The sequence below is a fragment of the Terrapene carolina genome, unplaced genomic scaffold (genome assembly GCF_002925995.2).
Source record: "Terrapene carolina triunguis isolate 2854851 unplaced genomic scaffold, T_m_triunguis-2.0 Scaffold68, whole genome shotgun sequence".
In the NCBI taxonomy this organism is placed as follows: Eukaryota; Metazoa; Chordata; order Testudines; family Emydidae; genus Terrapene; species Terrapene triunguis.
In genome coordinates, this window is record NW_020664419.1 from 44,887,058 (window position 1) to 44,900,245 (window position 13,188).

General features: G+C 45.2%; 1 protein-coding gene across 1 annotated transcript in view; it reads left to right on the forward strand.

Annotated features, from left to right (window-relative positions):
• Positions 1–13,188, forward strand: part of DOCK4 (dedicator of cytokinesis 4) — a 391,670-nt gene that overhangs the window by 353,128 nt on the left and 25,354 nt on the right. Inside the window, exons 38-42 of the mRNA XM_024200912.2 lie at positions 2,319–2,423; positions 3,959–4,100; positions 4,701–4,867; positions 6,580–6,666; positions 8,379–8,555. Coding sequence (XP_024056680.1) covers positions 2,319–2,423; positions 3,959–4,100; positions 4,701–4,867; positions 6,580–6,666; positions 8,379–8,555 — 678 coding nt within the window. The remainder of the gene's footprint in view (positions 1–2,318; positions 2,424–3,958; positions 4,101–4,700; positions 4,868–6,579; positions 6,667–8,378; positions 8,556–13,188) is intronic.

The window sequence follows — 13,188 nt, forward strand, 5'->3', positions numbered from 1 at the left end:
CGTACCAAATAGGAGCTGCCCAGGTAAGCGCTCCACACCCAAACCTCCTGCCCCAACCCTGAGCCCCCTCCCTCATTCTAGCTCCTGGCCAGACCCTGCACCCCAACCCCCAGCCTGCTCCTTCACCCTCAGCCCTGTGCTCAGTGCACCCCCACCCTCAGCTCAGTGCAGAGAGAGAGGAAGAGAATGGGCCAGAACCAGGGAGAAGGTAGGTACCCACTGTATGTGGGCAGGGCCGGGACCCCAGACCGGCAGTGGGCTGAGTGGGGCCGGCAGCCGGGACCCTGGCTGGCAGGAACCAGCAAACGGAACCCCAGACCGGCAGTGGGCCCAGCCCCCGGCCCAACTCAGCCCACCGCCAGTCTGGGGTTCCGTTCGCTGGCTCCTGCCAGCCAGGGTCCCGGCCGCCGGCCCCGCTCAGCCCGCCGCCAGTCTGGGGTCCCGGCCCCGCTCAGCCCACTGCCAGTCTGGGGTTCTGGCTGCTGGCCCCTTGCCAGCCAGGGTCCCAGCCACGGCCCCGCTCAGCCTGCTGCCGGCCTAGGTGAACGGAACCCCAGGCCCGCAGCGGGCTGAGCAGGCCAGCGGCGTAAGATCAGCATTTTAATTTAATTTTAAATGAAGCTTCTTAAACATTTTGAAAACCTTGTTTACTTTACATATATCAGTAGTTTAGTTATATAATATATAGACTTAGAGAGAGAGAGACCTTCTAAAAAACATTAAAATGTATTACCGGCACGCAAAACCTTAAATTAAAGTCAATAAATGAAGACTCGGCACACCACTTCTGAAAGGTTGCTGACCCCTGGCTAAGGGCAGCAGATTTGTCACAGCATTTTTTATCAAAAATCATAGAGCAGACACAGTAAATTTACTAAAAGTCACAGGTCACCAAATTTACTGTGACTGCTCCATGATTTTCAATAAAACATCTCCTCCTCCTCACTCTGACAGTGTGGCACAGACCATTCGTAACAGCGCCCAGACATCGCAACCCTAATCCTGGCCCAGTGTGGAAGGGAGGCTGGGGGACAAGGAAGAATAGAGAGGTCACCGGGATGGGGCACCATATTACAATGGAGGGACAGCCAAACCTGAACAGCACTGCAGCCCCATGCACCAGGTCCCAGTGCCGCTCACTGAAGTTTGGCCCCTCCACCTCCTCCTACCCCCAGTCATGACAGAGGGGCAGCTGGGCCAAACCTGACCAGTGCATGCCAGGTCACAACCCCCGCATGCCAGGTCACAACACCCAGAGTGGGCTGCCAGCTCCAGCCCTGTCGGACAGGAGCCACCACTGCAGGGTGAGTCACGTGCACACAAAAAAAAATCACAAATAATGAGAAGATTATGCTACCTGACACTTTTTCCCATCATGACAAACCTGCATCCCTAGTCTTGCCTATTTAATTGGTTCTTGACATATCTATGTTGTGAGTATCTGAAAGTCTGAAATGCCAAATAGTCTTCCAGTTGTTGTTGATGCACTGTTGATGTTAATTTGACTTCGTATAAAAAAGAAGTTTCTTCAAATAATTTAAGTAGGGCGGCAATTAATATTACTTCTGATTACATTTCCCCCCAAAGTCTTCAATATTAGCAGATTAACAAAATTGTATCAATAATTGACTGATGTTGATCCTTTTTTTTTTAATCACTATTTGTAAAATATTGACAGAGAACCTGTCTCTTGAATCACATCAAGAAAAACAGGAAACTTTAAAACCACGTCACTTTGTGCCAATATTTTGAGTGAAACTACTACTGTATATATTGGTCAAAGAAAGGATTTTTATAAATTTTCTAGACCAAAATTTTCAAAGGAGCCCAAGGAAGTTAGGTACTCAGCTTCTACTGATATTAAATTAGACTTGGGCACCTAACTCCCTTAGGCAGCATTCTTTGAAAATCCCAAACCGTAATTCCCTGTGCTCATGAAAGTGCCCATGTTATAGCTAAATAGTTGAGTAATCAGCAAAATACTTGGGATTATGTTTCAAATTGGGTGTGTGTGGGTGTGGTAGTGTGCGTCTGTGTGTGGGTATGTGTATCTAATAAGAATGGAGATGGTAAATTAGGAAGATTAAAGAAGAAAAACAAACAAACAAAAACAAAAGGTAATATCTGTTCTTCCTAAGTGAAAATAACTTCACAAAAATTCTTGGAAGCTTTCAATCCACTGTAAAAGAGTCATCTAGTTCTCCTTATTGCTGATTAGAACTGAAATGTGATTCTAATACCTTGGGGCACTAAGCAGCCTCTTCTCTGTAAAAGCTTTAAGTATAAAACATATATTTCTTTTTCTCAATCTTATTCAGATGATGGAAGCTTCTTTGTATGATAAAATCATGGATCAACAACGTTTGGAGCCAGAGTTTTTCAGAGTTGGATTTTATGGGAAAAAGTTTCCATTTTTCTTGAGAGTGAGTAAATTCAGAATCAATTTTATGCACTAATTCTATCAGTCATGGTTTCATTCATCATCTCTTTCCCTACTTGAGAACTTTATTATGTCTTATGCCAGTTCTTTCTTTGTAGGAGATGGAAAACTCCAGGTGTTTTGTCTAATGGAGTAGCCTCTTAATATTCTTTTAGGGGAGTGAGATATTTGTTCCCACAGAGTGGACAATAGCTCCTCCAAAACCATACATGTCTTGAGCTCCAAGTATGTCTCGGTATACAAATGAGAGATCAGGCATCAGCTGTGAGATACTAGGGGAGCAATGCTTCCTCAAGAACCTTACTCCCATTTTGTTTTTATTAGTGACTGCCCAGAAACCTGTCGGTGTGTGTTTGGGGGTGGGGTCTACTGGGCAAAGGGGCAATTAGGGAAAGTAATCAACACCACCCCTTTACCAAGTACAGACTAGGGATAACTTTTTCAGCTACCTATGTCTCATTTTGAAAAGGGGCTTAGATACTTAGGATCCTAAGTCCCATTGACTTTTAATGAGACTTAGGCTCCGAAGTGCCTGAGTCACTCTTGAAAATGGAACTTAAGTGCCTTTGGATATTTTTACCCTAGTTTTCCCCTTGTGTTGACCCAGCTGATTTAACATGATTGCTTGGGAAATGGTGAATGTGCATATTTACTCCTTATAAGTTGGATAAAATCCTATAATATACAAAGATGAGGCCCTGTCTTAAGTCCTATGCCCCCTGCCCATGGGTATAGGAAGCTGATGAAGAAGAGTATTTCCATAGCACTTGTAGGTATCAGCACAACCATGGTAAACAATCAGTGCTGCATTGGGAATTCCAGCTCCTGGCATCTGATGGTTTACATGAGGTTCATGTTGCACACACAAATGTTTAAAAAAGCCAAGCTGATCTGGTGGTGCAAGGGAACAGTGAGCGGCCATGTGGAAGATTCAGAGTTGGAGCAGGCTCAGTTACCCTCATTCTCTCTTCCGCCCTAAGGCAGGACAGGCAGAATATATCAGACTGGTGATCTGTGCAGTCTTTAGAGGAAGAGGCAATAAGGATGCATTCTGAAGGTTTCTTATCCCTTCCCTTTCTCCAAGGTGCCTATCTATAAAGCAAGATTTTGGACTAACAAGCAAAAAAGTTCAGTACACCACACAAAGGACTTATGACTCTCCTGTTGCCTTCACCATCCATTAATTTACATTACCCGTGCATACTTTCAGCTAGTAAAAACAATGTTTGCCTTTCAGATCATGGCTTACAGAAATATGTAATGATTAGATTTTTCAGAATGCCTCAAGCAATAAAATGTATTTTATATGACACAATTACATTTGTTTCCTTTTGACTTAAATCACTTTTTCTCTCCATATGTGTTCGTTTTCTGCTTTTGCCTTTTGTTACTTACCTTTTCCTTTGTTCAAGTAGTGCAGTAAGCATCCCAAAAAGCCCTCTTTTAAAAGTGTGTGTCTTTATTTATTTAATGGTACCCAGTTATTTTCATATAACTAGCTCTGCTTCTTCTGTACAGAATAAGGAGTTTGTTTGCCGAGGACATGACTATGAGAGATTGGAGGCTTTCCAGCAGCGAATGTTGAATGAGTTCCCACATGCCATTGCTATGCAACATGCCAATCAGCCAGATGAGACGATCTTTCAGGCAGAAGCACAGTGTATCCATACTTTCACAAGATCATACTCTGCAGTTAATTTTTGCACACTTCTTAAAAAAAAATATACTGTTACAGCCAAATTCACATATGATCTAATTCCACTGAAATAACTGGAATTAGAAGTCAAATTCTTTTCTGATGTAACACTTTTTATTCATAATTTCTTCAGGTAAACTATTTCCAGCCATTCTTTTATTCTTCTGTATGTTTTTGTTTGTTTGTTTGTTTGTTTGTTTGTTTAAAAATCCTTGATAGGAGATCACTGGTTAAACATTTTGATTTCATTTCAATTATTTTGCAGAACTGTCAGACTTTCAGCACTGTGTCAGTTTAAGTTGCAATACTTCTAGTTCTTGATTTACAGCGCATGGCATCATAGGCTATGGGTGAAATCTGAAGGAGTATCCATTGTTAAATATTTTAATTTCCATATACTAGATAGCTGCATTTTAGAAGTAAATGTGACTTGTTAAAAGAAATTAATGGTCTGGAAGCTTAACGATGTGAACGTTCAGAATTTTTATTCCTTCAAGCTTCAGGAATCAGTCTACTTGTTTTGCTGGTGATAAGCTAGTTTGGCCCTTAACTTTTTACACATAGATCTGCAGATCTATGCAGTGACACCAATTCCTGAAAGCCAGGAGGTCCTGCAGAGAGAGGGCATCCCAGATAACATCAAGAGTTTTTATAAAGTGAATCACATCTGGAGATTCCGATATGACAGGCCATTCCACAAAGGGACCAAAGACAAGGAGAATGAATTCAAGGTAAAGTACCGTGTAGTTTCCTGTGCTACTGATGCTGTATAACATTGTTCATAATAGTTTATAGTTATGTGCTGAATGAAGTAGATAAGAGTAAATTAAATGGATCCTGCAAATAATGGTAGATCAAGTGTCATTTCCATACTCTTCTGATTTTAATTAAAATAAGGAAGACAAACATAAGACAAGATTGTCACTCGCCCTACATACCTGCACAAGGGAGTAAGGCCTGGTCTACACTAGGACTTTAATTCGGATTTAGCTGCCTTAATCCGAATTAACCCTTCACCCGTCCACACTACAGAGCCAGTTAATTCGAATTAAAGGGCCCTTTAAATCGATTTCTGTACTCCACCTCGACGAACGGAGTAGAGCCTAAATCGATTTTGTTAATTCGAATTAGGGTTAGTGTGGACGCACACCACCGAATTACTGTGTTTAAGTTAATGGGGTAGTGTGGCCGCACACCACCAAATTAATGTGGTTTAAAACCGAATTAAGGTGCTTAGTGTGGCCGCGCACAATCGAATTTATACAACCTGTTTCCCAAATTCGAATTATCTAAATTCGGATTAATCCTGTAGTGTAGACATACCCTAAGAAAGCGTAAGAAGCCCCCTTACTTCCCGCCACACGCTACCTGCATAATCTACCTTGTAATCCAGGGCCAAGCCACAATTTAGTCCCTAATAAATAAATTATTATTAATCCTATTAACAAAAACATTGGTGTGTGGAAAATTTACCCTTGCGTTTTCCAGTACCAACCTTAACACTGACCCACAAGACACTTAGAAACTCTTTCAGCATACGCCTGCCTGGTTATTTATTTATATATATATATATATATATATATATATATATATGTACCTAGTCAAAGATATTCATGTCTTAGTAATGTATATATGAAATACGTTTGTATAGCTTGTGCTTCAATAAGAGAATTATTCAAATCGATAAAGTGCATTATCACATGTTGGTATTGCTGTAAACTTAGAGTAAGAACTATAAGGGTAATAAAAAGCACCATAAAAATGAGCTTAATGAATCAGTTCTAAATTCTGATCAAGGTTTAGGATTCTTTAATTGTATTTTATATAAGTATTATATTGTATACTGTAGGAAGCTTGTAATTCAACAGACTTTTATGTCACAATAAATGCTTTTAAATTACTTTAAGATATTTCCCTAAAAGGCACTTAATAGTATTATGTGTTTGTGGGTGACATATGCAATACACTTTGATATATTGTAGGAATTGATAAAGGAGAGTGAGTCACTCTTTTTAAACATAAGTATTTTTCCAATTTATTCCTTATCTCAGGAATACAAAAACTAGAAACTGTCCTTTTTCCCAACAGATTAGGTTTTGAGTAGCTTTCACCTGTAGTCCATTTAGAGAACAGAGACCAGGATATTATTAAAAACAGTATCTTTCACTCGTGAGATCAACAGAAATTAATAGTGAATTCTAGATGGTAAAGGAGAAGATTGCATATTGTACACTTTTGGGTAGTCATTTGAGCAGATTTGGCTATTACCGTATTTCTGCCATTCAATATCACAAGACTGAAGAAATCCATCAGTTAAAAAAAAAACTACAGAAGATCTAACAAACCACAGAAAATAGGGCAAGGTGGCAAAAGCAATGTGCATTCTAGATCGCATGTCTCCAAAAGAACAACACACACAATAATTTGCTTTTGTATTTTGCAGAGTCTGTGGGTGGAAAGAACAACATTGATCTTAGTGCAGAGTTTGCCTGGGATATCCCGCTGGTTCGAAGTGGAAAAACGTGAAGTAGTGAGTATGAAGAGATCTGTTAATAGACTCTTGCTTCTGAGTTCATTTTGGATACCGGGTTAGCAACTAGGTTACTTCTTTATATGTACAGCATGTAATAAACCAGATTTAAAGATTTATTAGTAATATCTAGAGTTGCTAGTGGCAGGAATCCATATCAGCCTGCTTTTTATGCTGAATAAAGCTAATAAATGATTTTTAAATCCTTCTATGGTATCTAGTTCCCATAAATAACTGAATAGCACTGGTAAGAACCACCAACCATCATTGTGATTGATTCAAACAATTCAAGCCAAAAAAACAAGAAAAATATAGTCAGAGGTGACACTTAATGTCATCAAGTTATTTTTTTAGAACCTGGTATGACAGTGTTCAGTGCTTAGATTATTTATGGCCTAACATGTCTTTGGTATACTTGAAAGGTAATCATTCTCAGGGCCCCCGTTCTGCTATAAGTGCCAGGGGGGTGGATCCCTCTCTCTGCATGGAGCCCTGTTAAAGTCACTGGGTCTCTGCATGGGCGCAGAAACCTGCCTACGTGAAGCTCATTGTAAGATCAAGGTCTAAAGTAGCAGCCCATTACTACCAGCTTGTAATTTATTGTTTTTCTTCGTAGTTAAATTTCAGGGAAACTTCTCTAATACATTCGAAATATATTCTGAAAAATAATCCTTCTTGTTTAAAGTTCTCTAGCTAACTTGGCAAGTTTCAGGACCACAAGGTTGGCACATGCCAATATTCTCCCTCTTGCCAAAGAAGACAGTCCAATACTAATGTGGGAAACTAGTCCCCATTAAATGCACGGTTACTGCTGTACAAATTATTTCCTTTTAAAAATCTACTCTTTTCTCTCTTTTTTATTTTGTTATTTTGTTTGTCAGTCTTTCTCTCATCCTTCTGGTATAGTCCCAACTGAAAAATAGCTACTCAATTTAGTACAAATCAAATGACACACAATTCTGTGTAAAGCAAGAGAAAATCTGTTAGCTGATTGGTACTGTGGCTGCTACTCCAGTACACATAAGTTCCCAGATCAATACTGCACAGCCCAATATTTTGCATGAAAAATGTCACCCCAAAATAGCAGGAGACCCTCCCTTAGGTACCTTTATCACCATTACAGTCAGTTTTTGCCAACAATTACATCTGAAATACTACAGTTTCCTCTATGCTTAGCATAGCACATAATTGCGTTGTCTCAAATACCACTGCATGGTAACATTTGGTAAATGATGACAACTATAGAGGCCATAGAACAGTCTATTCTCTACTCTAGCTACTGAATTGTAAACTTTCTTCTGCCTTTCAGTCTTCTTGCAGTATATATTAGCAGCTAGGGAAACTCCTCTGACCCTTTAGTAAGGCACAGAAATTTTTATCACTCCGGGCCTGATAATGAGTGCCCTGTTAATTTCACCAGGAGTTAAAGGGCTCAATATTTAGCAGGAGGTGCTCACCAGCCTTGCAGAGTCAGATAATATGATTTGCTGGTGGAATTTGGTCCTTGCTTGTGTGGTTGAAGTCATTCTGTCTTTGACCTCATATCTCACAAGGGTCAACCCAAGCATGTAGGAATTATTTACAAATATAGGAGAAATTAGTAATATAAAATAACCTTGTTTAGAGTCTAAAATTCAGCAAAAACAGCCTTTAATAAATTATCTGTTAAATATATGAGAATTAAGCATGGGTGATTTTTTTTTTCTCCCCAGGTGGAAATGAGTCCCCTCGAGAATGCTATTGAAGTGCTGGAAAATAAGAACCAGCAGCTGAGAACTCTGATTAGTCAGTGTCAGACCCGACAGATGCAGAATATAAACCCACTCACAATGTGTCTGAATGGGGTCATAGATGCAGCAGTTAATGGTGGAGTTGCTCGGTACCAAGAGGTAAACAGTTTATTTATAAAATATATATTAGGATCTGTTGTATTATCTGTTTCATGCATAGTTTTACTAATTGTAAGCACTTTCTGTCTAACTCTTGCTCTGTATAAAAACATACAGACGGTAGTCTATATAATGGGTGCTAATAGACACTGCATTATACATAATCACCTATACTAAAATAAATATCAAAGGGTCGGCTATGACACCCCCTTGAGTGTCATTCCCATGCGCTGGTATATTAGGAGCTGCTGGCCCTACACCCTCTCACTTCCTTCTTACTGCCCGGGATGGTTGGTCGGAGCACCTCGTCTTGCATTACAGGACATTAGCGGTTAGCCCATTGTCTATCTTCTTTGTATATAGTTTGTAGGTACTTAGTTAGCCATTAAGTTAAGTGTCAGGTTAGTTTGGTAGTTAGAGTCCCTGTTACCCCGACTTCAAACCACGCTCGTCATGCAACAGGCTGATGCCTATTAGTGACCCCCACGAGAGCTGTTTGAAGTGCTTGGGGGAGTCCCATAGAAATGACAAGTGCAGAATCTGTAAAAACTTTCATCATAGAACCCAAAAGGAGCAGGATATCTGCTTGAGGGCCCTCCCCATGGAGGCTACGCTTTGTCCTGTGTCGGAGCCCTCTCGCTTGGACCCCATGCCGAGTACCTCGACATCGGTACGGAGTGCACTGCCAGCACCAGGCTCCGCTCAGCACCATTCCCCCTCGCTGGTGCCTAAGCAGCAGCAAAAGAAGAAGAGCCCCCCAGCACCAGAGGGGAAAGGGGCTTCGAACAAAGGACCTATGTCAGGCCAGGTGCCTGTCCTGAAGCTTCACGGGGGTACCGCTGCGGTCAGACCCCCTAGCCCGGCCAGGGATCCGCCTCCAACTCCTGGGAGCGGCAGGGGACCCTTGCCCGAAGCGGCCCCGGCGGCTAAAGAACAAGCAGGCCATCTGGTACTGCTGTTGCCGCGCCAGGCGCCAGACTTAGCTAAGACCTCAACATCTAAGGGCAAGCCAGTCATGGACCCGCCGCATACAGCAGTGGAGCATCCTCGGTCCCCGGACCTCAGGCGTAAAGCCCCATCTCCACAGCCTAGGACCCCGGCACCACTCTCTCCCTACGAGGCATGGGATGCTGGAGTCGAGGCACCGATTCCTATACCCATGGTACCGGCGAGCTTCCCACCAAAGATCGCTGCAGCACAGGTCACCTTCACCTAGACGGTCTCCTAGATGTCGGTCCCCACCCAGGGTAGGATCGCTCCCTATCATGACACCAGTCTCAATCTCCCTGGTACTGTTTGTCAGGCAGGCACCAGTCCTTGCCCTTGTCTCACCGGTCACCGATCAGGGTCAGTCAGCAAACTCAGGCCTTGGTCGCCGGAAGGGCAGTGGTCAGAGTCGGACCAGGAGTTCAGCCCCTTGCCTAGGAGGGGTGATTCACTGCTGACCCACGAGACCGGTGCGGCGTCTGCAGCTACGGCATGGCAGCAGGGACAGTGGCCCGCTCAATGGCCATCCTGGAACCCGTGGGGTGTGCCCATGCCAGTCCCATATTCCCACCAGTCTTCCTTGGCCACCTCGGACAAGCTGCTTCCAGCACCGCTGGCACCGGAGTCAGAACACAGCACTGAATCCAACGCGGGGACAGCGCAGCAGGCTCCAACACCCAAGGAGCCATCCCCAGTGAGGGAAGGTGAACTCTCCCCGCCCCCAGTGGTGCAATCGTCGTCATCTCTGGACGAAGCAGTGGCAGGTCCCTCCCAAACAGGCAGTACCCCCCTGACGACTTCCAGGAGCTCCAGGCCCTTCTTAAAAGGGTGGCTACCAATTTGAACTTAAAAAGTGAGTTCGCAGAAGAGTCCAACGACCTCTTTAATGTTATATCCTCCTCTGGTACCTGTCCACCCAGGGGTCCTTAAGATTGCCAAATCGCTGTGGCAGACCCCCTCTTCCATTCCGCCTATTTCTAAGAAGGCGGAAAAGAAGTATTACGCCCCTGCAAAAGGGTTCGAATATTTGTACATGCACCCTCCAGCGGCATCACTGGTCATGTCTGCTGTTAATGAAAGGGATAGGCAGAGCCAAGTCAGTGGCACGCCGAAAAACAAAGATGCCAAGAGACTGGACTTGTTTGGCAGAAAAGTTTATTCGCCTGCCAGCCTGCAATTTTGGGTGTCTAACCACCAGGCCTTGTTAGGCAGGTTCAATTTTAACAGAAAATTCAAGGAGACCTTCCCACAGGACCGACCCCAGGAGTTCGCTGCTTTGGTGGAAGAAGGCACAGCGATGGCGAGAGGGGTCCTCCAGATGGCCTGGGACACTATAGACTCACAGTCTGGGGTGGTCGCCTCGGTGGTGGTCGTGAGGTGCAGCTCCTGGCTGCAGTCCTCCGGGTTATCCCAGGAGATGCAGGTCACTATTCAGGACTCCTATTTGAGGGGGCAGGGCTCTTCTCCATGCTCACAGACACAAAGCTTCATGGCCTTAAAGACTCCCATGCCACCCTCTGCTCCTTGGGCCTTCATACCCCTCACAGACCAGGAAGCCGTTCGGCCCACCGCCTCCCCAGTCTAAGTCCTGGGAGACTCTCCGGCTGGGCACCTACAGGAGAAAGGATAGAGACGAGGGGTCTAAGCGGCATTACACTTTGTTTTCCCGTTGGTCTGCTCAGCGTGGCCCTTCCAGGAGCCAAGGAGGCCAGAAGAAGTCATTTTGAGGGTGTGCTCGAGGACAGCACCTCAGTCAGTTCCCAGGATACACCCTCCCACTCTTCCCTCAACCATATGTGCCCCTTCCGGTCGGCCTGGTCACGGCTGACCTTGGACCGCTGGGTGCTCAACGTAATGTCTTCAGGGTACACCCTGCAGTTCGTGACCAACCCTCTTTCCCCCCCCCTTCCTCGTCCCTCTTCACGGACCCTTCTCATGAGCAACTTCTCGTCCAAGAGGTCAAGAACCTCCTACACCTGGCGGCGGTAGAGGCGCCAGGACATGAAAGAAAAAGGTTCTACTCCCACTAGTTCCTAATCCCGAAAGCAAAAGGGGACCTCAGACCCATTTTGGACCTGTGTTGCCTCAACAAGTCTCTCAAGAAGTTGAAGTTTCACATGGTCTCCCTGGCCTCCATCATCCCCTACTTGGATCTGAAGGACTGGTACACTGTCCTCAACTTGAAGGATTTCCATATTTCCATTTTCCCAGGGCACTGGCACTTCCTCTGTTTTGTGCTGGGCCAGCACCATTTCCAATTCACGGTGCTGCCCTTCGGTCTCTTGTCAGCCCCAAGGGTAGTGATAAAGTGCATAGTGCCAGTGGCCGCTTACCTGAGGTGCCAGGGTGTTCAAATTTACACGTACCTTGACGACTGGCTGATAAAGGGCTGGTCCCAGCATCAGATGCGGTCGCATCTTGATCTGGTTTGCTCCACCTGTCGCGACCTGGGGCTGTTTATAAATGAGAAAAAGTCTACCTTAATTTCAGTGCAACGTATAGTGTTCATTGAAGTGGTCCTCAACTCTACTCAGGCCAGAGCCTTCCTCCCAGAGGCTCGGTTCCAAGCCATGGCGGACCTCCTCTCGTGCATGCAAGCCCACCCTCTCACCACCACTCACACGTGCATGCGATTGTTGGGCCACATGGCGGCCTGCACTTACATAGTCCGACACACATGGCTCTGCCTCTGCGTGGCTGGCGTTGGTCTACATGCCCAACAGACACAGCATGGACCATGCGGTCAGGGTCCTGGATCTGTACTGTCGTCACTCACTTGGTGGCAGAATTCTGCATCAATGTTGGAGGGAGTTCCCTTCACAGCTCCGTCCCCATCAGTGACCCTCGTCTTCAATGGCTCAGACCTGAGGTGGGGAGCCCACCTGGGCGATCTCAGAACACAAGGTCGTTGGTCGAGTCACCATTGCTCCCTACACATCAACGTCAGGGTGCAGTTTGCCTGGCCTTCCAAGCCTTCCTACCTCACATAGAAAGCAGGATGGTCCAGGTCCTGACAGACAATACAGCGGCTATATTCTATATCAACAAGCAAGGCGGAGCCAGATCATCTGCCCTTTGCCAAGAAGCCATCAGGCTCTGGGACTTCTGTGTACAACACAATATTCATTTCATAGCCACCCATCGGGGCCAGGAACGCTTTGGCAGATCACCTCAGCAGGACCTTCTCATCTCGCCATGAGTGGTCCCTCCATCTGGAAGTGGTCAGCGTCATCTTCCAGAGGTGGGAGACTCCCCAGATGGACCTGTTCATACCCAGGCAGAACAGGAAATGCCACGTTTTCTGCTCAATTCGGGGGATCGACAGAGGCTCCCTGTCGGATGCTTTTCTACTTCCTTGGTTGGGGGCTTTGTTGTACTCCTTCCCCCCGGTGCCGTTAATTCACAGGGTCCTCATGAAGATCAAGCAAGACTGTGCAAAGGTGATCCTCATAGCGCCGGCTTGGCCGCACCAGCACAGGTTCGGCACACTGCTGTACCCCTCGGTGGCTGTTTTGTTACAGCTGCCACTCAGGCCAGACCTGCTGTCCCAAAACCACGGCAGTCTTCTGCATCCAAACCTGGCAGCGCTGCACCTGATGGCTTGGCTGCTGCATGGTTAAATGCGGATGAGCAGAAGTGCTCGGCC